Genomic DNA, 23,244 nt, shown 5'->3' on the forward strand with positions numbered 1-23,244 from the left:
CAGCAGTCCCGGCTCTTGAAGTTTAGAGGCATCGCTGCCTCCCAGCAGTGGATCTGAAACCCTTATTACATAAACCTTGTTTAAGGGGCTGCTCGACCCAGGTTCTGACTACTCTGCTTGGAAGCACGCTTTACAGAACGCGGTCCCGTGTGGCCACATGTAAGGGTGTAAGAATGTCCATGGTTAAGCGATTCTCGTCGCCTTCTCCACTGACGCAAACATGTTTACTCTCTGATGAGTAACCTCTTTAATAGTTTGACAAATTTGATGTATTTGCATAAAACCCATCCCGACCAACTCATATGGGGCTTTCTATGACGTTGATTTCCATTCCCTCGGGAACCCTCAACCGTTGCACATTTTTGTTGTTGTATTTCAGTACATATCTTGGCTCAGTAGAAACACATATGGTAGTGCTAGAATAGAACGTCATCGACTAGAACGATTATCAAGATTGGGCTTTAAACTAGACAAGAGGATAGCAACACAGACCTCTGTCCCATATGTGGCATAATTATCCCCAACCACAACCAGCCTGTGTGGAACCTTCCAGCAGTGCTCGAAGTGATCCCCCGGTGTGCCACAGAGGTGAGCCGGCCTCAGATCAATGGGCTTGAAGGTCATCGGTTTTTATCTTTCTCTTGTGACCGGGGGAAATCTGACAGGGGCCAGCGGTGGCTTGTTAACCGGGTCTCGGCCAGCCAAACAGCAGGGCTTGAGCCGTCAAACCATAGAGCAAACTGAGAGGGCTAGCGTCGGATTAGCCTTAGCAATTGTGCCAGTGGAAAAAAACAGTGTCTTTTGTTTGCACGAGGCAGGTTTCTTTCACAGATGTTTGTCACTAAATGACCATTTAGAGCCCCCCTGCTCCCTAAGCTTATTTGTGAAGCCTATTTGTCAGGAACCATGGGGTTTATGATGCTGCGCACAGATGAGATTCATTTTCATACACACAGAAAGAGAGAAGAGGAGTAATTGAGTAAGCGATGGACTAAAAGAGAGAGCTGGAGAGATGGTGGGGGGCAGAACAAGGTCTCAGTCGTTGTATAATTAACTAGTGACTGCACCAGGATCGCAGCTTCGATTACTGTCCTTCCCAGACACACAACACAACCCAGCCATCCTCAGGGCAGCATTTGGCTCGTATTTATTTAACGCATCTTAATCGTGTTTGAGTTGAGCATAATTCCCTGCCTTTATCTTGCGGCGAACACATTGTTCACACACTATAATATCAGCATCTCCTTTTACTGGTGCTGACCTCAATTTACCCTGCTGCTGTAGTACCCAATTCCCCGGCGCATCTGGCCTGAGGCGCTAGCGGCACTTGAGGTTTGCACCTGACTGACTTACCACCGGCTCTGGTTACAGAGTGAGCTTGTCGGGGAATGAGGCGATGGGTGTGGAGGTGTTAGCTGCGAGGCAGAGGGCGGTGCTTGACTTGGCAAAATCAGCACTTTTTATTTCGGGGTGGTAAATGGGTTACCTGCCTGTGTTGCTCGGTGAGGCTGAGTAATGCCTTGTCTTGACAACAGGCCCCCGAGCTGCAATTAGAAGAGCTCTTCCGCTCTCTTTCTCTTTTTTGTTTCTGTCTCCTTTTCTGTCACTGTCTACCCCCCCCACTCCAGACAGTTACTCCAAAGGGACTAGCAAGACAGCATGAGTCTTTCTCTCTCTCTCTCTCTCTCTCTCTCTCTCTCTCTCTCTCTCTCTCTCTCTCTCTCTCTCTCTCTCTCTCTCTCTCTCTCTCTCTCTCTCTCTCTCTCTCTCTCTCTCTCTCTCTCTCTCTCTCTCTCTCTCTCTCTCTCTCTCTCTCTCTCTCTCTCTCTCACACACTCACACTCACACAGCACTCTGATCTTATCCTGCCTCAGTTAATGATTTTTAAATTCCTGCATATTTATTATGTCATGTAGCGTAACATGGTTCATTGGGATTCTGACCTTGTGTGAAAATGTTATGACGAGTGTGTGGAAGGGGGTGTTAGTATGTGTGTCTGTGTCTAGAGAAAGACCGAGATTCCTGAATGTTGTCTTCATAATAAGATTGTGTGGGGGAGGGGTTGTCTTTGAGCCCCTGGTAAATCTAGGTCACCCATAGTGCCACAAAGTGGTCCTACCATAACCATCCAGTACAGTATCCAGTGCGAGTATGACGGTAGCGGATCGGTAGCACCACCACATGCGTTTTACTGTACTTTCAGCCGACCCATGAATCATTTGGACAAAGGCCCGACTCCAAGCCCCTGAATCGACTGATGAAATAAGTTCTGCACTAAGCAGCTTGAGGGCCCCCTCTTTTGAAGTGATGAAGAACACACACGTGCACACCAATGATGCATATTAAACCTGGATTGTTGATGCTATGTATTAGCCAGTGAGAGGCTTTGAAGCCACCGGTCGGCCATAATGGCACAACCCAGTAGGAGCAGTCCTCCATTGGAATGAATGGGATCCTACAGTAATTCAATTACATGTTTCAAGGACAAAATGACATGTATTTTAGTAGTTTTGTTATAGTGGGGACAGTAATATTAGAACTTTCCAGAAATTGTATTTGAAGGAATTTTCTAAATATATGTTTTCTTATTTTTATGTTTAGCTCACATAACATCATTTAAAAGTAAGCAGTTTTTATTTAACCTTTTATTTAACTAGGCAAGTCAGTTAATAGTTCATTATATTAAGGGGTCTATAATAGAATACATGTGGCTAAAATAAATATATACATTAATAAATGCATATTTATAGCTTCCAAAAAATGTTGACAATGGTGAGGGAGTGCCAAGATGGAGGCGCGCTGACTTCAAAACATTGCCCCCTGTCAGTGATCTAGTGTGCATATTTAAATCCTTGGTGCACACACTCGTGCATGATCTCATGTGAGCATGCACATGCATAATATATGCCCACACATCTCACATGTGTATTGTACACAGACAAACACGCATTGCCAATATCATCTGACCAATGCACAAGTGTGCACGCACCCAAATCCAACCTCCGACATCCTGTCTTCTCTCCCTTTCATCGCTCCCTTTCTTCGAGTGCAGTGATGACAAGCCAGTGGCACGGATTCAGAGACACCAAGGACTTTGTATCGGAGGGGTAGCTCATCTGAAGAGCGAATTAGAGAGAGGAGACCTACTGTAGCCTTATTTACTGCCATTAGTTGACTAATGATGCCTTTAATTAGTAGTGACATGCGCCGTTAATTTAATCAAACTGTTTACAACTGGCCCTGTCAACGAGATTCCTCCAGACCCAGATTGATGTTGTCATGGTGCTGCACTTTGTTTAATTATTGGACTGCTTAAATAGTGGTGTGGGAGGGTGGGTTGTTGAGTGACAGAGTGCATGTATGTTTCATGTACATGTGCATGCGAGTACATGTGCATGCTAGTATCTACGCTATTATTACGCTCATATTATTTTCATCTCTTTGGTGTTTGCGCTTGTAATGAAAGCATATCAAATGTTTAGTTCCAACCTACCCATAATGCATTGTCATACCTCCCCCTCCTCGTTTCCAATCTCGTTAAAGCGTTACAGGTTGTTGTGTGCCAGGCTGGCAGCGACAGTCAAGCCCTTCAACTGTCGGTTGTTGTTTGCTTCCTGAAATGAAATTAATCAGTTGCCCCCTAAACTGTTCTTAGCGTATTGGCCCGATTATATGGAGAAAGCTACTAGCTACACACATACAATTAGCATTAGCTGGGCAGAAATAGCTGAAACACAGCAGTGTCCTAACCCAGTCCTCTTTGAGCAACACTTTACTTAAAGCCTGCAGGTATCATACAATACTTTAGAACTTGGCATAAACATGTATGAACTGTTATAATGTATTATAAGGCTTCATTAGGCTGTATTCTGATTCTCGGTCTGGGGTTATGGGCAACATCTACCTAATGTGAGCTGATTTTAATTTTGTCCTGTGTGTTGGTGATGCCAGGCTGTGCCCAGTCCTTGGTTGATACAGTTTCTCTGTTGTTTTTTTCCCATGAAGAGGGTGGCAGAGGGGGGTGAAGACCGAATGTGCCCCTGTGGCACCGCTGCTGACAACCATTTGACATTTGACCTTTTGGCCTGCTGTGACTCCATTGGCTCTTAAAGGCTCAATATAGCCACTGCAAATCATGGCCCAGAGTCTTATGAAATCCAACCCTGCTATGACTGGGTCTCTGAGACTTGTCTGAAATATCATTCTTTTCCCACTGGAAGAAGAAATGATTGAATTCATGTACTTAGCTGAACACTTAGTGAGACACAAAAGGAAACTCAAGGGTATGTTAATATAAAATTGCTCTTTAATCAGATAATTTGGTGAAATTGTACCTCATCCTGGAAATGCTGGAGACCGGCTTTGATTGAAAAAGACCCCCAATTCCCCACTTCTAACAAAGAGCTAAAGAGAGAGGGGGAGAGAGGCGAGGGAGCCCAAATAAATACGCTTTCTGTTGGAGATGGAGAACGAGGGAACAGACGAAACGCGCAGTCAGCAGTGCCTTCCTCCACTTCACTTTAACTCCATTACACACAATTGAGTGTCATTTACTTCAGTGCGTTTGTTGCAGGTTGGCATTTATTGAGATGACTCATGTACTGGAGGCAGCTCTGCAGAGTGGTCACTAGCTGGCACAGCCACGAAGTCATGAAATCTGATTTTAAACCTTAACCATACTGCTAACCCTAATGCCTAGCCCTAACCTTAAATGAAGATCAAAAAGCACAACTCCAAAAAATGAATTTGTATGATATTGACTTTGCAGCTGGCCCATCTAGTGGAAACCGCTCCGTTCTGCCTCCGGGGCAAGACTCATGACAATGAACGTCAATCTGCACATTTGTTTTGACTCGCGCGCCTCTCAAACCTGCAAAGGCTGGCCTGCCTGGCAGTCCGTCTTCTGTGGTACACAAGTGAGCTACAGAGAGGGCGAATGAGAACGACAGTGTATTTTCCTCGTTCTTTCTCGCGCACTCTGTCACACGCATGTGTATAAGCCCACAGTCTCTCTCTCTCTCTCTCTCTCTCTCTCTCTCTCTCTCACTCACACACACACACACACACACACACACACACACACACACACACACACACACACAGCAGTCAGAGCCGTCAGTGTGCCGGGGCCTGTTTTATCTGCAGCTCACAGTGGGTAGTGTGAAAATGCCAGGCCGCCAGTCATCCTGGAGGAAGTGCTGCGCTGCAGATTAGAAGCCCAAGCTGCAGCAGCTGAGTGGAATGGGACACCACCGGGCGACGCTCACACAGCAAACGTTCTGAAAACCAGAAAATATAATTATCTCTCTCTTTCTCCTCCTTGGTCCGCTCTCTCTCTCTCTCTCTTGCTCGCTCCGTTGTTCCTCTGAGGATGTTTTCCTTGTGCGTACTGTAGATATTTGAATAACACACGTGATATGGTTGATTTAGATAAATTGTGTCCAATAGTCAAAGTTCCTCTCTTTGACTGTGATTCTGGTTGTCTCTACTGAATGACTGGAACAGCTCGTTAGTCTGTTGAAGATGATCTGCTTTGACACCAATGGAAGCCCGTGTCTTTCTTCGTACATGCGAATGTGTGGTGCACGTGCATCTGTGTAAAGTGGTTTGTGGGGTCACACAGAATTCTAGTTCTTATGTTGTAGGACCGTGAATGTAGCCTAAAGCGTATAAAGGCATAAAACAGTCCTTGTGTTGTGTGTTGCAGGACTCTGCCCAGGACGGAGTGATCACCAGAGACATCCACCGGACGTTCCCTGCTCATGACTACTTCAAAGACACTGATGGAGACGGGCAGGATTCCCTTTACAAGATCTGTAAGGTACGGATGGATGGCACTCTTTAAAAAAAAGAATAATAAAAAAAAAAAAAAGATTTGTTTGTGGATCTTTTCTGTATTTTGTTGTTTTCTTAGGGTTTGGTAGTGAAGAGGAGACAGGAAAGATAGAAGAGAGTATGAGTCAGGCCAGTGGGTGGGATACCTGTTTCGATGTTTCTGTACCACTAAAGATATCCAGGATCACTCGCCAGAGCAGCTAACAGCTTACCTTGTATGTTAAACTTGGATATGAATAAATAAGTACACAGAACCAGACCTGGGTTCAAATACTATTGAAAATCATTGCAAATACTTCATCTGTGCTTGATTGAGCTTGACTTGCTTAATGGACCTATAGAAAAGTCCCCAAACTGCAAACCCCATTCATCCAGCTCTCCAAGCAGGCTAGATCTTACTCTCAATGTATTTGAAAGATTTCAAATAGTATTTGAACCCAGGTCTGCGCAGAACTATAAATGATAAACTGAAACGTACAAGCTAACACAAACCACACAATACTGTGCACACCAAGTTGCCACAGTAAAACATATTGGGACGCACAGATGCAGTAGCTGACTTTGTGACTTGCTTTTAGAGTTCGGAAACAAGCTACACAAATCAAATGTATATTTTTACGAGTCCAGAATGAAGCTACATGTGTCCCACGTCGTTTTTCAGACAACACAGAAGCATGCTGCGGCGGAGCAAATGTTGAGTGTCAGAAAGCCTTATCATCCTCTGCTACCATCTAGGCCAGTTGAGTGCCAGGCTCTCATTTGTATGCAAATAAATGTAGATTGCCTCTTGATAAGGTTGGCTACATCCTGAAGAGACACACTTTTGTCTCCCATTTTCTTCCTAAAGTGTTTTATTTTAGGTAAGTTCAATGTACCTGTGATGTCCTTGTGAATGAATGGGGTCAGGGCTAGTATGGTAGGAAGAAAAAACCCCAGCTGCAGGCTGTTCTAGGAACCGCCCCCCCCCATGTCGCAAAAAATTTAATTCATTACGATCTAGAAGGCTAAAACTGATCCTAGATCAGCACGTTTTATGAATACAGTATAGAGGAAACAACAGGGCGACAATGTGAACATTAGGTCAAATTCTCTAGCATTCTCCCATCACGTGATTGGTTGTACCCACTGTTCCTAGGCCATCATTGTATATAAGAATTTGTTCTTAACTGACTTGCCTAGTTAAATAAATTTTAAAAATGGGTCCGACTGACAAATAGGGATGTCGTCTATCACGGTCCCCCATCCATCTAGCACTGTACATCCTTCAAGCCACGGCAAAGCGAGCTGAATGGCGACACTCCATCAAACTTTTCTCAGTCCCGAGACAGCCTGGCGAGGTATAGCTCCGGGGGTGGCAGTTAAGCGTAGCGGTTAAGAGCGCTGGGCCAGTAACCAAAAGGTTGCTGGTTCGAATCCTCGAGCTTACAAGGTGAACAATCTGTTGATGTGCCCTTGAGCAAGGCTCTAAGCTCTAATTGCTCCTGTAAGTCTCTCTGGATAAGATTGTCTGCTAATGACTAAAATGTAAATGTAATTACACTTTCATGTGAATTCTTTGCCAAACAGGAAACCAATTGAATAGGTGAAATGCCCATATTTCATTTTCATATTAAAAGCAATGGAGGGCGATTCAAGATACCCTTGTAAAGCTTGTTACAGCAAGCAAGATGCATGGAAATGTCGATTTCAATCCATTTTGGTAAGGTTAGCCGTTTCCACCAATAATTATGCCACTAGATGGCATGAACGGTCATGATGACAACTGACGGTAACCCTTTACACACTACGAGCTGTATTCTAACTTTAGATAGGTATGCGTGCTTAACTTCAAATTTTCATGCAAGGCTCCAATTGACATCAATGAATGCTTATCTCAATACTGAAGCGGGCCCTTTGATGGTACGAATCACAAGCCAGGTAGTTACGTAGCAGCTTATGTGTTCCATTATGTCACGCTTAGGACATGGTTAGGTAGACCCCCTAGGACAGAGGGTTCGAGTGAAGTCAAATGTATGCACTAGTAGGGCAGAATAGAGTTTTATGAGATGTAAACTAAGTACATATTATTGTCGTCTTTCCCCACAGTAGATTGATTCCCCGAACTAGATTTTGAGGAGCGAGTTACGCCAACTGCTTACCGACTGCTGTTCTTTTAAGAAGACTTGTACAGGGAGCCATCTCTCTCTCTCTGCGCACCCCCCCTCTCCCTCTGTTGTTAAATCTGCCCTTTGAAAACAGGGCTTTGCGTAGCTTTCCATCTCTTGATTGGCACAGCCAGATTAAAGTCGCTCAGGCAAAGACAGTCCCGAAAGGGTTTCAGCAAGAAACGGGAGGGCCGAGGCCGTCTCCTCAGGAAATATGCTTTCTATGCTGTTTTACATTTACATTTAAGTCATTTAGCAGACGCTCTTATCCAGAGCGACTTACAAGTTGGTGCATTCACCTTATGATGTCCAGTGGAACAACCACTTTACAATAGTGCATCTAACTCTAAGGGGGGGGGGGGGGGGTTAGAAGGATTACTTTATCCTATCCTAGGTATTCCTTAAAGAGGTGGGGTTTCAGGTGTCTCCGGAAGGTGGTGATTGATTCCGCTGACCTGGCGTCGTGGGGGAGTTTGTTCCACCATTGGGGTGCCAGAGCAGCGAACAGTTTTGACTGGGCTGAGCGGGAGCTGTACTTCCTCAGAGGTAGGGAGGCGAGCAGGCCAGAGGTGGATGAACGCAGTGCCCTTGTTTGGGTGTAGGGCCTGATCAGAGCCTGAAGGTACGGAGGTGCCGTTCCCCTCACAGCTCCGTAGGCAAGCACCATGGTCTTGTAGCGGATGCGAGCTTCAACTGGAAGCCAGTGGAGAGAGCGGAGGAGCGGGGTGACGTGAGAGAACTTGGGAAGGTTGAACACCAGACGGGCTGCGGCGTTCTGGATGAGTTGTAGGGGTTTAATGGCACAGGCAGGGAGGCCAGCCAACAGCGAGTTGCAGTAATCCAGACGGGAGATGACAAGTGCCTGGATTAGGACCTGCGCCGCTTCCTGTGTGAGGCAGGGTCGTACTCTGCGAATGTTGTAGAGCATGAACCTACAGGAACGGGTCACCGCCTTGATGTTGGTTGAGAACGACAGGGTGTTGTCCAGGATCACGCCAAGGTTCTTAGCGCTCTGGGAGGAGGACACAATGGAGTTGTCAACCGTGATGGCAAGATCATGGAACGGGCAGTCCTTCCCCGGGAGGAAGAGCAGCTCCGTCTTGCCGAGGTTCAGCTTGAGGTGGTGATCCGTCATCCACACTGATATGTCTGCCAGACATGCAGAGATGCGATTCGCCACCTGGTTATCAGAAGGGGGAAAGGAGAAGATTAATTGTGTGTCGTCTGCATAGCAATGATAGGAGAGACCATGTGAGGATATGACAGAGCCAAGTGACTTGGTGTATAGCGAGAATAGGAGAGGGCCTAGAACAGAGCCCTGGGGGACACCAGTGGTGAGAGCACGTGGTGCGGAGACAGATTCTCGCCACGCCACCTGGTAGGAGCGACCTGTCAGGTAGGACGCAATCCAAGCGTGGGCCGCGCCGGAGATGCCCAACTCGGAGAGGGTGGAGAGGAGGATCTGATGGTTCACAGTATCAAAGGCAGCCGATAGGTCTAGAAGGATGAGAGCAGAGGAGAGAGAGTTAGCTTTAGCAGTGCGGAGCGCCTCCGTGACACAGAGAAGAGCAGTCTCAGTTGAATGACTAGTCTTGAAACCTGACTGATTTGGATCAAGAAGGTCATTCTGAGAGAGATAGCAGGAGAGCTGGCCAAGGACGGCACGTTCAAGAGTTTTGGAGAGAAAAGAAAGAAGGGATACTGGTCTGTAGTTGTTGACATCAGAGGGATCGAGTGTAGGTTTTTTCAGAAGGGGTGCAACTCTCGCTCTCTTGAAGGCGGAAGGGACGTAGCCAGCGGTCAAGGATGAGTTGATGAGCGAGGTGAGGTAAGGGAGAAGGTCTCCGGAAATGGTCTGGAGAAGAGAGGAGGGGATAGGGTCAAGCGGGCAGGTTGTTGGGCGGCCGGCCGTCACAAGACGCGAGATTTCATCTGGAGAGAGAGGGGAGAAAGAGGTCAAAGCACAGGGTAGGACAGTGTGAGCAGAACCAGCGGTGTCGTTTGACTTAGCAAACGAGGATCGGATGTCGTCGACCTTATTTTCAAAATGGTTGACGAAGTCATCCGCAGAGAGGGAGGATGGGGGGGGAGGGGGAGGAGGATTCAGGAGGGAGGAGAAGGTGGCAAAGAGCTTCCTAGGGTTAGAGGCAGATGCTTGGAATTTAGAGTGGTAGAAAGTGGCTTTAGCAGCAGAGACAGAAGAGGAGAATGTAGAGAGGAGGGAGTGAAAGGATGCCAGGTCCGCAGGGAGGCGAGTTTTCCTCCATTTCCGCTCGGCTGCCCGGAGCCCTGTTCTGTGAGCTCGCAATGAGTCGTCGAGCCACGGAGCAGGAGGGGAGGACCGAGCCGGCCTGGAGGATAGGGGACATAGAGAGTCAAAGGATGTAGAAAGGGAGGAGAGGAGGGTTGAGGAGGCAGAATCAGGAGATAGGTTGGAGAAGGTTTGAGCAGGGGGAAGAGATGATAGGATGGAAGAGGAGAGAGTAGCGGGGGAGAGAGAGCGAAGGTTGGGACGGCGCGATACCATCCGAGTAGGGGCAGTGTGGGAAGTGTTGGATGAGAGCGAGAGGGAAAAGGATACAAGGTAGTGGTCAGAGACTTGGAGGGGAGTTGCAATGAGATTAGTGGAAGAACAGCATCTAGTAAAGATGAGGTCAAGCGTATTGCCTAACTTGTGAGTAGGGGGGGAAGGTGAGAGGGTGAGGTCAAAAGAGGAGAGGAGTGGAAAGAAGGAGGCAGAGAGGAATGAGTCAAAGGTAGACGTGGGGAGGTTAAAGTCACCCAGAACTGTGAGAGGTGAGCCATCCTCAGGAAAGGAGCTTATCAAGGCGTCAAGCTCATTGATGAACTCTCCAAGGGAACCTGGGGGGCGATAAATGATAAGGATGTTAAGCTTGAAAGGGCTGGTAACTGTGACAGCATGGAATTCAAAGGAGGCGATAGACAGATGGGTCAGGGGAGAAAGAGAGAATGTCCACTTGGGAGAGATGAGGATCCCAGTGCCACCACCCCGCTGACCAGAAGCTCTCGGGGTGTGCGAGAACACGTGGGCAGACGAGGAGAGAGCAGTAGGAGTAGCAGTGTTATCTGTGGTAATCCATGTTTCCGTCAGTGCCAAGAAGTCGAGGGACTGGAGGGAAGCATAGGCTGAGATGAACTCTGCCTTGTTGGCCGCAGATCGGCAGTTCCAGAGGCTGCCGGAGATCTGGAACTCCACGTGGGTCGTGGGCGCTGGGACCACCAGGCAGCGGCCACGCGGTGTGAAGCGTTTGTATGGTCTGTGCAGAGAGGAGAGAAGAGGGATAGACAGACACATAGTTGACAGGCTACAGAAGAGGCTACGCTAATGCAAAGGAGATTGGAATGACAAGTGGACTACACGTCTCGAATGTTCAGAAAGTTAAACTTACGTTGCAAGAAATCTTATTGACTAAAAATGATACAGTGCTGCTGAAGTAGGCTAGCTAGCAGTGGCTGCGTTGTTGACTTAGTTTGAAAGTGTAGCTGGCTAGGTAGCCTCGGTAACTGGCTAGGTAACCTCGACAATTACTCAAAAACTACACAATTATCTTGACAGCAAAGACAACTATGTAGCTAGCTAACACTACGCTAATCATCTGTTCATCTCCCAACTCAACATGTACTATCAGTCTGACAGCTGGTTATACTATATCGTCCAGGCCAGAGATTTTCGAACTGGGTACTGCTCGGGGTCTGATTTTGAATGTAAAAAAAAATATGATTTTATATTATTTATTATTATTTTTAATATCGCTAGCTGCAACATAATACGATCTTGGATAGCATTTTATGTTTCTTTCTCTGTGTCCAGTAAAGGTAGTTATCTGTGTCCAGTAGAGGTAGTTTCACAAGCCAATGCTAACTAGTGTTAGTGCAATGACTGGAAGTCTGAAGGAACAGTTGGTATGCTAGCTGTTCCTGTTCATCTGACTGGGGGGAAAAAGATAAGACTTCATTACCAAAATCTAACTATCCGGTTAATATGGCTGAAATTACATTCAATGGAGATAATTATAGGTATTTTTTCTGTATAGAACATTCTTAGGCTGGCCGTCTAAATGTTAATTTTTTGAGATGGAAGAACAGTTTCACTATCAACTTAAACGACCAAAACCAGATAGAAAGCATGCAGAAAATATATATTGAAATATATACAGTGCATTCGGAAAGTATTCAGACCTCTTGACTTTTTCCACATTTTGTTACGTTACAGCCTTACTCTCAAATTGATTAAATAAAACATGTGAAGGGATGACAAAGGGAAAACAGGTTTTTAGAAATGTTTGCAAATGTATTAAAAATAAAAACAAAAGTACCTTTCTTACATAAGTATTCAGATCTGTTGCTATGAGACTCGAAATTGAGCTCAGGTGCCTCCTGTTTCCATTGATCTTTTTTTTTTACACAATAGACAAATCTGTATACAGTGTGTGCAAATGAAGTAAGGAGGTAAGGCAATAAATAGGCCAATAGTGGCGAAGTAAATACAATTTAGCAATTTACACTGGAGTGATATCATCCTTGAGATGTTTTTACAACTTGATTGGACTCCACCTGTAGTAAATTCAATTGATTAGACATGATTTGGAATGGCAAATCTGTCTATATAAGGTCCTACAGTTGACAGTGCATGTCAGAGCGTAGAGCTCCAAGACAGGATTGTGTCACGGCACAGATCTGGGGAAGGGTAGCCAAAAAATGTCTGCAGCATTGAAGGTCCCCAAGAACACACTGCCCTCCATTATTCTTAAATGGAAGAAGTTTGGAACCACCAAGACTCTTCCTAGAGCTGGCTGCCCGGTCAAACTGAGCAATCGGGGGTGAAGGGCCTTGCTCAGGGAGGTGACCAAGAATGCGATGCTCACTCTGACAAAGCTCCAGAGTTCTTCTGTGGAGATGGGAGAACCTTCCAGAAGGGCAACCATCTCTGCAGCACTCCACCAATCAGGCCTTTATGGTGGAGTGGCCAGATGGAAGCCACTCCTCAGTAAAAGGCCCATGACAGCCTGCTTGGAGTTTGCCAAAAGGCTCCTTAAGGACTCTCTGACCTGAGAAACAAGATTCTCTGGTCTGATGAAACCAAGATTGAACATCTGGAGGAAACTTGGCACCATCCCTTTGGTGAAGCATGGTGGTGGCAGCATCATGCTGTGGTGTTTTTTCAGCGGATGAGAGACTAATCAGGATCAAGGAAAGATGAACAGAGCAAAGTACAGAGCGGTCCTAGATGAAAACCTGCTCCAGTGCCTTCCGGACCTCAGGCTGGGGCGACGGTTCACCTTCCAACAGGACAACGACCCTAAGCACACAGTCAATACAATGCAGGAGTGGCTTCGGGACACGTTTCTGAATGTCCTTGAGTGGCCCAGCCAGAGCCCGGACTTGAACCCGGTCGAACATCTCTGGACAGACCTGAAAATAGCTGTGCAGCGACGCTCCCCATCCAACCTGACAGAGCTTGAGAGGGTCTGCAGAGAAGAATTGGACTCCCCAATTACAGGTGTGCCAAGCTTGTAGCAACATACCCAAGAAAGCTTGAGGCTGTAATCGCTGCAAAAGGTGCTAAAATAGAGTACTGAGTTAAGGGTCTGAATAGTTGTAAATGTGATATTTCTTTTTTATAAATTTGAAAATAGTTTAAAAAAAAGTTTTGCTTTGTCATTTTTATTTTATTATATCCATTTTAGGGTGTAACGTAACAGGGTGTAACGGTGTAACGTAAGGGTGTAACGTAACAAAATGTGGAAAAAGTAAACACTTCCCGAATGCACTGTATATATATTTTTTAATAATACCATCTTTGAGAATTAACAATCAAATAAAAGCTAGACAGCCGGGGAGAATCACACAAAAGAACACACAAAAAAGTCATTCAGAGCACGTTGATTGTATGTTTGAGCAGAGGAACACAACATAAACCATGGCAAAATGCATAGAATTGCAGGAAATGAGCTTTAAAACTTCTAAATTGTCTCTCAGCTCCATACCAAACTGTGTTGAATTGCTGGAAATTAGTTTCAAAATGGCATTTTCTCTCAGCTCAACAACAGCAACATTTTCTCTACGTCGCCAACATACAGTACCATTACCTTTCTAATAGACTACAGTGCCTTCAGAAACTATTCACACCCCTTGACTTGTTTCACATTTGCTGTGAAACAAATGTTCAGGCGTAAAAATGTGCTGAAGTCGTATAAGTATAACTCTCTGCGTGCAATAATAGTGTTTAACATGATTTTTGAAGGACTACCTCATCTCTGCACCCCACTCATACAATTTTCTGTAAGTTCCCTCAGTCGAGCAGTGAACTTCAAACACAGATTCAACCACAAAGACCAGGGATGTTTTCCAATGCCTCACAAAAAAGGGCACCTATTGGTAGATGGGTAAACAAATAAAAGCAGATATTGAATATCCCTTTGAGCATGGTGAAGTTATTAATTAACCTTTGGATGGTGTATCAATACACCCAGTCACTACAAAGATACAGGCATGCTTAATAACTCAGTTGCCGGAGTGGAAGGAAACCGCTCAGGGATTTCACCATGAGGCCAATGGTTACTTTAACAGTTAGTTTAATTTCCGTGATAGGAGATAACTGAGGATCAACAACATTGTAGTTACTCCACAATACTAACCTAATTGACAGAGTGAAAAGAAAGCCTGTACAGAATAAAACTATTCCAAAACATGCATCCTGTGCCAAAGAAATGAAATACAAAGACTTATGTTTGGGGCAAATCCAATACATCACTGAGTACCACTCTTTATATTTTCAAGCGTGGTGGTGGCTGCATCATGTTATGAGTTTAAGAATAAAAACAAACGGAATAGAGCTAAGCGCAGTTAAAGTCCTAGAGGAAAACTTGTTCAGTCTGCTTTACAGCAGACACTGGGAGACTCATTCACCTTTCAGCAGGACAATAACCTAAAACACATGGCCAAATATACACTTGAGATGCTTACCAAGACTACATTGAATTTTCCTGAGTGGCCTAGTTACAGTTTCGACTTAAATCGGCTTGAAAATCTATGGCAAGACTTGAAAAGGGCTGTCTAGCAATGATCAACAACCAACTTGACATAGCTTGAATATCTTTTTAAAGAATGTTTCTTGATATTGTACAATCCAGCTGTGCAAGGCTCTTAGAGACTTACCCAGAAAGACTCACAGCTGTTATCGCTGTCAAAGGTGATTCTAACATGTATTAACTCATGGGGTGGAATACTTATGAAATCCAGATATATTAGTGTTTATTTTTCATATTTTGTTTTACACATTTTTCGTACACTTTGACATTAGAGTATTTTGTGTAGATCGTTGGCAAAAAATTACAATTAAATACGTTTTAATCCCACGTTGAAACACAACAAAATGTGGAAAAAGTCAAGGGGTGTGAATACTTTTTGAAGGCACAGTATGTTACTTTACACTTCCTCTTCCAATGAACTGTGGGGAGGTCAAAATAATGGCAATGTCTACCAAATCTATTCATTTGAAAATGTTGATTTATTTCTATCAGTGTAGTTGAATGGGAGGAGGCAGGTTAAAGAAGGATGTTTAATCATTGAGACAATTGAGACATGGATTGTGTATGTGTGCCATTCAGAGGGTGAATGGGAAAGACAAAAGATTTAAGTGCCTTTGAACGGGTATGGTAGTAGGTGCCAGGCGCACCAGTTTGTGTCAAGAACTGCAACGCTTCTGGGTTTTTCACATTTCCCGTGTGTATGAAAAATGGTCCACCACCCAAAGGACAGCCAGCCAACTTGACACAACATGTTAAGAATTGGAGTCAACCTGGGCCAGCATCCCTGTGGAACACTTTCGACACCTTGTAGAGTCCATGCCCCGACAAATTGAGGCTGTTCTGAGGGCAAAAGGGGGGGGGGGGTACAACTCAATATTATTAAGGCGTTCTTAATGTTTCGTATACTCTGTTTTTGTCTAGAACTGTGAAACTGCAGAGGTTGAGCAAGTTGAAAACACAAACAACAAACAGAACACCTTAACATGTCAAAAGTACTTTCTCTCTGAAACACTGAAATGCCTGTTGAGTGTCAGAGATTTGGGAATTTACAGTAAACATTTAGTGTCACATTTTTACAAATAACTTGTTCAGTATGTTACATGCATGCTACACAAACACACGCACGCACACACGCACCATTTCTTGTTCATTGTTTGATATGAAGTACCTATTGCCTAACACTGTCCCCTCTCCGCTCTGTGTTCCAGGCCTATTCAGTCTACGATGAGGAGATTGGCTACTGTCAGGGACAGTCTTTCCTGGCTGCTGTACTACTACTGCATGTATGTGGGGGATCAAATGTCAACGTCTATGGAACCACAGAGACGAGTTGAGACTGAAGTCTACCCAAACAAACCAAACCGTTCCAACAAAAATCTACACAGACAAAAAAAAATTAAGTGTTGAATTGGCTCTGTGAAAATATTGCACTTATGCTGAGTGCACTTATTAACAGCCTGTATTAGGACTGACAGTGAGAACAATGGACAGGGAATGAAGGAACGTTTTGGTTGAGCAGAGGGAGGAGTGAATAAGTCAACAACAGGCCAGTAAATCTGACAGGAGGATGACTGGAAAAAAGAGAGAGGGGTGAAGGAGAGACGACGTGAGAGAGGGAGGGAGGTGGGGAGAGAGAAAGAGATGGATTGAGAAATGTGGAGAGGGACAAGTGCAGAGAGGATGAGTAATAAAGAAGAAATGGAGGGAGAAGAGGGGGGGAGATCCCCTTTGGGAGGCAGGGGAAGTGTCAGGAATATTAATGGCTGCGCCTGTCTCAGCCCAGGACACACACACTGTCACCCAGATTAAATACCCACTGCTCTGTGTGGGTGGGTGTATTTCTCTCACGCACATTCTCTCTTTTGCTCTCGCTCTCTCACACATTAAAGAGGGGGGTGGACATAATCACACCCCGTGTATTTCACACTGACACTCCCACCTCCTGGCTTTTTTTCAAACCCACCAGATTCTCACCTTGCTTCTCTTACTCACACACCTCATCCTCCTTTCTGTTTAAGTCCCTCTCTCACTCTCCTCTTTTGCTCCAACCGTCTCCCAACTCTTCCCAAGTGGGACAAAGAATGTTTGGAGGAAACGTCCCTCTTAATCCACAGACAGACAACACTTTCAAGTGACAATAAATTCCACCAAGAATTTATCCTACTTATGTTTGTGGCAGTGCATTGTTTATTGAGAAAAGCCTTAGAGATTAAATGTCGAAATTTATATTTATCTTAACTACAGTACCAGTCAAAAGTTTGGACACACCTACTCATTCCAGGGTTATTATTTATTTTTACTATTTTCTACATTGTAGTAACCTAAAACGTGTTAAACAAATCAAAATATATTTTATATTTGAGATTCTTCAAAGTAGCCACCCTTTGCCTTGATGACAGCTTTGCATACTCTTGGCATTCTCTCAACCAGCTTCATGAGGTAGTCACCTGGAATGCTTTTAAATTAACAGGTGTGCCTTTTTAAAAGTTATTTTGTGGAATTTTGTTCCTTCTTAATGCGTTTGAGCCAATCAGTTGTGTTGTGACAAGGTAGGGGTGGTATACAGAAGATAGCCCTATTTGGTAAAAGACCAAGTCCATATTATGACAAGAACAGCTCAAATAAGCAAAGAGAAACGACAGTCCATCATTACTTTAAGACATGAAAGTCAGTCAATCATGAACATTTCAAGAACTTTGACATTTCTTGAAGTGCAGTCGCAAAAACCATTAAGCGCTAGGATGAAACTGTCTCTCATGAGGACAGCCACAGGAAAGGAAGACCCAGATTTACCTCTGTTGCAGAGGATACGTTCATTCGAGTTACCAGCCTCAGAAATTGCACCCCAAATATATGCTTCACAGAGTTCAAGTAACAGACACATCTCAACATCAACTGTTCAGAGGAGACTGCGTGAATCAGGCCTTCATAGTCAAATTGCTGCAAAGAAACCACTACTAAAGGACACCAATAAGAAGAAGAGACTTGCTTGGGCCACAACATAAGCAATGGACATTAGACTGGTGGAAATCTGTCCTTTGGTCTGATGAGTCCAAATTTGTGATTTGGGGTTCCAACCGCTGTGTCTTTGTGAGACGCAGAGTAGGTGAACGGATGATCTCTGCATGTGTGGTTCCCATCGTGAAGCATGGAAGAGGAGGTGTGATGGTGTGGGGGTGCTTTGCTGGTGACACTGTCAGTGATTATGTAGAATTCAAGGCACACTTAACCAGCATGGCTACCACAGCATTCTGCAATGATACGCCATCCCGTCTGGTATGCGCTTAGTGGGACTATAATTTGTTTTTCAATAGGACAATGACCCAAAACACACCTCCAGGCTGTGTAAGGGCTACTTAGTGATGGAGTGCTGCATCAGGTGACCTGGCTTCCACAATCACCTGAACTCAACCCAATTGAGATGGTTTGGGATGAGTTGGACCGCAGAGTGAAGGAAAAGCAGCCAACAAGTATTCAGCATATGTGGGAACTCCTTCAAGACTGTTGGAAAAGCATTCCAGGTGAGGCTGGTTGAGAGAATGCCGAGAGTGTGCAAAGCTGTCAAGGCAAAGGGTGGCTACTTCGAAGAATATAAAATGTAACATATTTTTTTATTTGTTTAACACTTTTTTGGTTACTACATGATTCCATATGTGTTATTTCATAGTATTGATGTGTTCTATTATTCTACAAAGTTGAAAATAGTAAAAAAAATAAAGAAATGCCCTTGAATGAGTGGGTGTGTCCAAACTTTTGACTGGTACTGTACATCCCCTCTTCTTGTTTTACGTTGACATCTCTCAAATCAAATAAGTCAAGGAATAGAAGGAAACAACTTGACCTCCCGTTTCTCACACATCTTCTGTCATCCCTCTGTTCATATTCTAGCTAACCCTCCTCTGGTTCTGTTTGTCCTGTGGCTGTAGATGCCTGAGGAGCAGGCATTCTGTGTGCTGGTGAAGATCATGTATGAGTACGGCCTGAGGGAGCTCTACAAGAAGAACTTTGAGGACCTGCACTGCAAGTTCTACCAGCTAGAACGACTGCTTCAGGTTAGCATTCTTAACTTGGTGTATGTGCGCACGTCATCAGCACAGTGGTGTAAAGTACTTAAGTAAAAAATACTTTAAAGTACTACTTAAGTAGTTTTATGGGGTATCTGTACTTAAAAAAATAATAATTGGACTACTTTTACTTTTGCTTCCCTACATTCCTAAAGAAAATGAAGTACTTTTTACTCCATACATTTTCCCTGACACCCATGTCAGAGAGTAGAGGGTGTTCCCCTGGCTATCCGTAAATGTAAAAAATTTAAACACAAAAATGGTGCCATCCGGTTTGCTTATTATAAGGAATTTGAAAGTATTTATACTTTTACTTTTACTACTTAAGTATATTTTAGCAATTACATTTACTTTTGATACTTCAGTATATTTAAAACCAAATACTATTAAAGTACTATTTTCCCAGGTGACTTTCACTTTTATTTGAGAGAGGTCGATGCACCTTATTAGGAACACTGACTGACTCTATTCTTGTAAGTGTGTTGAATTGGAGTTTAATTTTGTTCGGAAATCCACTTTAGCCTCCTAAGTAGGCTTTTTTCAGCACCAAGCTGCACTGGGTTAGTATTGACAAGCACCCAAGGCTAAGGAGTATGAGAATTGATTGCTAAGGGTTGGCATACAGATGGAAGGAAGCCAGTGTTCACAGCAAAGAGTGTCTGCATCCAACTATCTAGGGCAGAGGTAGGCAACCCTGTTCCTGGAGTGCCGCAGGTACTGCAGGATATTGTTCCAACTAGACACCACACCTGACTAACTAAGCTAATTGATCAGTTCAGTGATTTGCCTAAATTCAACACACCTGGTCTTCCAGGTCAGTTACATCAAAACGTGAAGTGCCTGCTGCCCTCCAGGACCAGGGTTGCCTACCCCTGATCTGGGGAATAGTGTGTCATTTGGGACGTACTCACAGTTTCCTCCAACCCTGCTCTTCTTACATTTCCTTGTTACATTTCCACCCAAGATTTTCACACTGGGCTGGGTTCTGAAGTGTTATTGGCTTTGTGTTTGAGTTGATGAAGGAGTGTTTGGTACACGAATGTGCACGACTGAACATACACAAACACACACAAACACGCAGAAGCTGACAGGCACACACTTAGCATGATTAGCATGCTAAATGTTTCTGATCAGTGATAGATGAGTAAACAAATAGAGTTGCACGGCCACTTATTTGCCCAACCAGAGATCAATTAACTAAATATACAGAGATTCAGTGAAACAAAATCACATTGATTGATTATCTGACAAGTCACAGTCTTTTGGTCGGGGAGCAGGCCTAGACTACAATGCGAGTGAAGAGTAAAATCATCGACTACTACGCTACATAACATCCTAGCTAAATGTTCTGATCAGTCCTGCTAATAGATGAACAAACTAGACTAATGATGATGAATACTCACCTCAACTTAGCTAGCTAACATTTCCCCTGTCTAATTGTAACCAAATGTCTAAATGGAGATTCAGTGAACACAAAAATCTGACATTGATTTATCAAGACAAGTCCCCATGCTGTCCCGATCCAAACGGTGCTGAAATGATCATCTCGTTGACCCACACATGGCTATTATTGCTTAGAATGTATTGTTGGAGGACTTTGGGAGTTTCGTTAAGCAACAATTTGAAAATATGTTTTAAAATATGTTAGCCTATTATTGCGATGTTTTTGTCATTCAGCGATATTTATTCCCACAGTAATTCTTAATGGGTCCATCCAGGTCATTCTTTATTTTTTTATTTATTTTTTATTTCACCTTTATTTAACCAGGTAGGCTAGTTGAGAACAAGTTCTCATTTGCAACTGCGACCTGGCCAAGATAAAGCATAGCAGTGTGAACAGACAACACAGAGTTACACATGGAGTAAACAATAAACAAGTCAATAACATGGTAGAAAAAAAAGAGAATCTATATACAATGTGTGCAAAAGGCATGAGGTAGGCAATAAATCGAATAATTACAATTTAGCAGATTAACACTGGAGTGATAAATCATCAGATGATCATGTGCAAGAAGAGATACTGGTGTGCAAAAGAGCAGAAAAGTAAATAAATAAAAGCAGTATGGGGGGTGAGGTAGGTAAATTGGGTGGGTAGTTTACAGATGGACTATGTACAGCTGCAGCGATCGGTTAGCTGCTCGGATAGCAGATTTTTAAAGTTGTTGAGGGAGATAAAAGTCTCCAACTTCAGAGATTTTTGCAATTCGTTCCAGTCGCAGGCAGCAGAGAACTGGAAGGAAAGGCGTCCAAATGAGGTTTTGGCTTTAGGGATGATCAGTGAGATACACCTGCTGGAGCGCGTGCTGCGGGTGGGTGTAGCCATCGTGACCAGTGAACTGAGATAAGGCGGCACTTTACCTAGCATAGCCTTGTAGATGACCTGGAGCCAGTGGGTCTGACGACGAACATGTAGCGAGGGCCAGCCGACTAGGGCGTACAGGTCGCAGTGGTGGGTCGTATAAGGTGCTTTAGTAACAAAACGAATGGCACTGTGATAAACTGCATCCAGTTTGCTGAGTAGAGTATTGGAAGCTATTTTGTAGATGACATCGCCGAAGTCGAGGATCGGTAGGATAGTCAGTTTTACTAGGGTAAGTTTGGCGGCGTGAGTGAAGGAGGCTTTGTTGCGGAATAGAAAGCCGATTCTTGATTTGATTTTGGATTGGAGATGTTTGATATGAGTCTGGAAGGAGTCTTGCAGTCTAGCCAGACACCTAGGTACTTATAGATGTCCACATATTCTAGGTCGGAACCGTCCAGGGTGGTGATGCTAGTCGGGCGTGCGGGTGCAGGCAGCGAACGGTTGAAAAGCATGCATTTGGTTTTACTAGCGTTTAAGAGCAGTTGGAGGCCACAGAAGGAGTGTTGTATGGCATTGAAGCTCGTTTGGAGGTTAGATAGCACAGTGTCCAAGGAAGGGCCGGAAGTATATAGAATGGTGTCGTCTGCGTAGAGGTGGATCAGGGAATCGCCCGCAGCAAGAGCAACATCATTGATGTATACAGAGAAAAGAGTCGGCCCGAGAATTGAACCCTGTGGTACCCCCATAGAGACTGCCAGAGGACCGCACAACATGCCCTCCGATTTGACACACTGAACTCTGTCTGCAAAGTAGTTGGTGAACCAGGCAAGGCAGTCGTTAGAAAAACCGAGGCTACTGAGTCTGCCGATAAGAATATGGTGATTGACAGAGTCGAAAGCCTTGGCCAGGTCGATGAAGACGGCTGCACAGTAATGTCTTTTATCGATGGTGGTTATGATATCGTTTAGTACCTTGAGCGTGGCTGAGGTGCACCCGTGACCGGCTCGGAAACCGGATTGCACAGCGGAGAAGGTACGGTGGGATTCGAGATGGTCAGTGATCTGTTTGTTGACTTGGCTTTCGAAGACCTTAGATAGGCAGGGCAGGATGGATATAGGTCTGTAACAGTTTGGGTCCAGGGTGTCTCCCCCTTTGAAGAGGGGGATGACCGTGGCAGCTTTCCAATCCTTGGGGATCTCAGATGATACGAAGGAGAGGTTGAACAGGCTGGTAATAGGGGGTGCGACAATGGCGGCGGACAGTTTCAGAAATAGGGGGTCCAGATTGTCAAGCCCAGCTGATTTGTATGGGTCCAGGTTTTCCAGCTCTTTCAGAACATCTGCTATCTGGATATGGGTAAAGGAGAAGCTGGGGAGGCTTGGGCGAGTAGCAGCGGGGGGGGCGGGGCTGTTGGCCAAGGTTGGAGTCGCCAGGAGGAAGGCATGGCCAGCCATTGAGAAATGTTTGTTGAAGTTTTCGATTATCACGGACTTATCAGTGGTGACCGTGTTACCTAGCCTCAGTGCAGTGGGCAGCTGGGAGGAGGTGCTCTTGTTTTCCATGGACTTTACAGTATCCCAGAACTTTTTGGAGTTAGAGCTACAGGATGCAAATTTCTGCTTGAAAAAGCTGGCCTTTGCTTTCCTGACTGACTGCGTGTATTGGTTCCTGACTTCCCTGAACAGTTGCATATCGCGGGGGCTCTTCGATGCTATTGCAGTTCGCCACAGGATGTTTTTGTGCTGGTCGAGGGCAGTCAGGTCTGGAGTGAACCAAGGGCTATATCTGTTCTTGGTTCTGCATTTTTTGAACGGAGCATGCTTGTCTAATATGGTGAGGAAGTAACT

General features: G+C 44.7%; 1 protein-coding gene across 5 annotated transcripts in view; it reads left to right on the forward strand.

The window, feature by feature from the left end:
• Positions 1 to 23,244, forward strand: part of LOC139540774 (rab GTPase-activating protein 1-like) — a 181,494-nt gene that overhangs the window by 115,423 nt on the left and 42,827 nt on the right. For all 5 annotated transcript variants that reach the window (XM_071344726.1, XM_071344729.1, XM_071344728.1 and 2 more), the window contains exons 14-16: positions 5,708 to 5,821; positions 16,240 to 16,314; positions 18,958 to 19,083. In XM_071344726.1, coding sequence (XP_071200827.1) covers positions 5,708 to 5,821; positions 16,240 to 16,314; positions 18,958 to 19,083 — 315 coding nt within the window. The remainder of the gene's footprint in view (positions 1 to 5,707; positions 5,822 to 16,239; positions 16,315 to 18,957; positions 19,084 to 23,244) is intronic.

Source organism: Salvelinus alpinus, chromosome 16 (assembly GCF_045679555.1).
Source record: "Salvelinus alpinus chromosome 16, SLU_Salpinus.1, whole genome shotgun sequence".
Taxonomy (NCBI): Eukaryota; Metazoa; Chordata; class Actinopteri; order Salmoniformes; family Salmonidae; genus Salvelinus; species Salvelinus alpinus.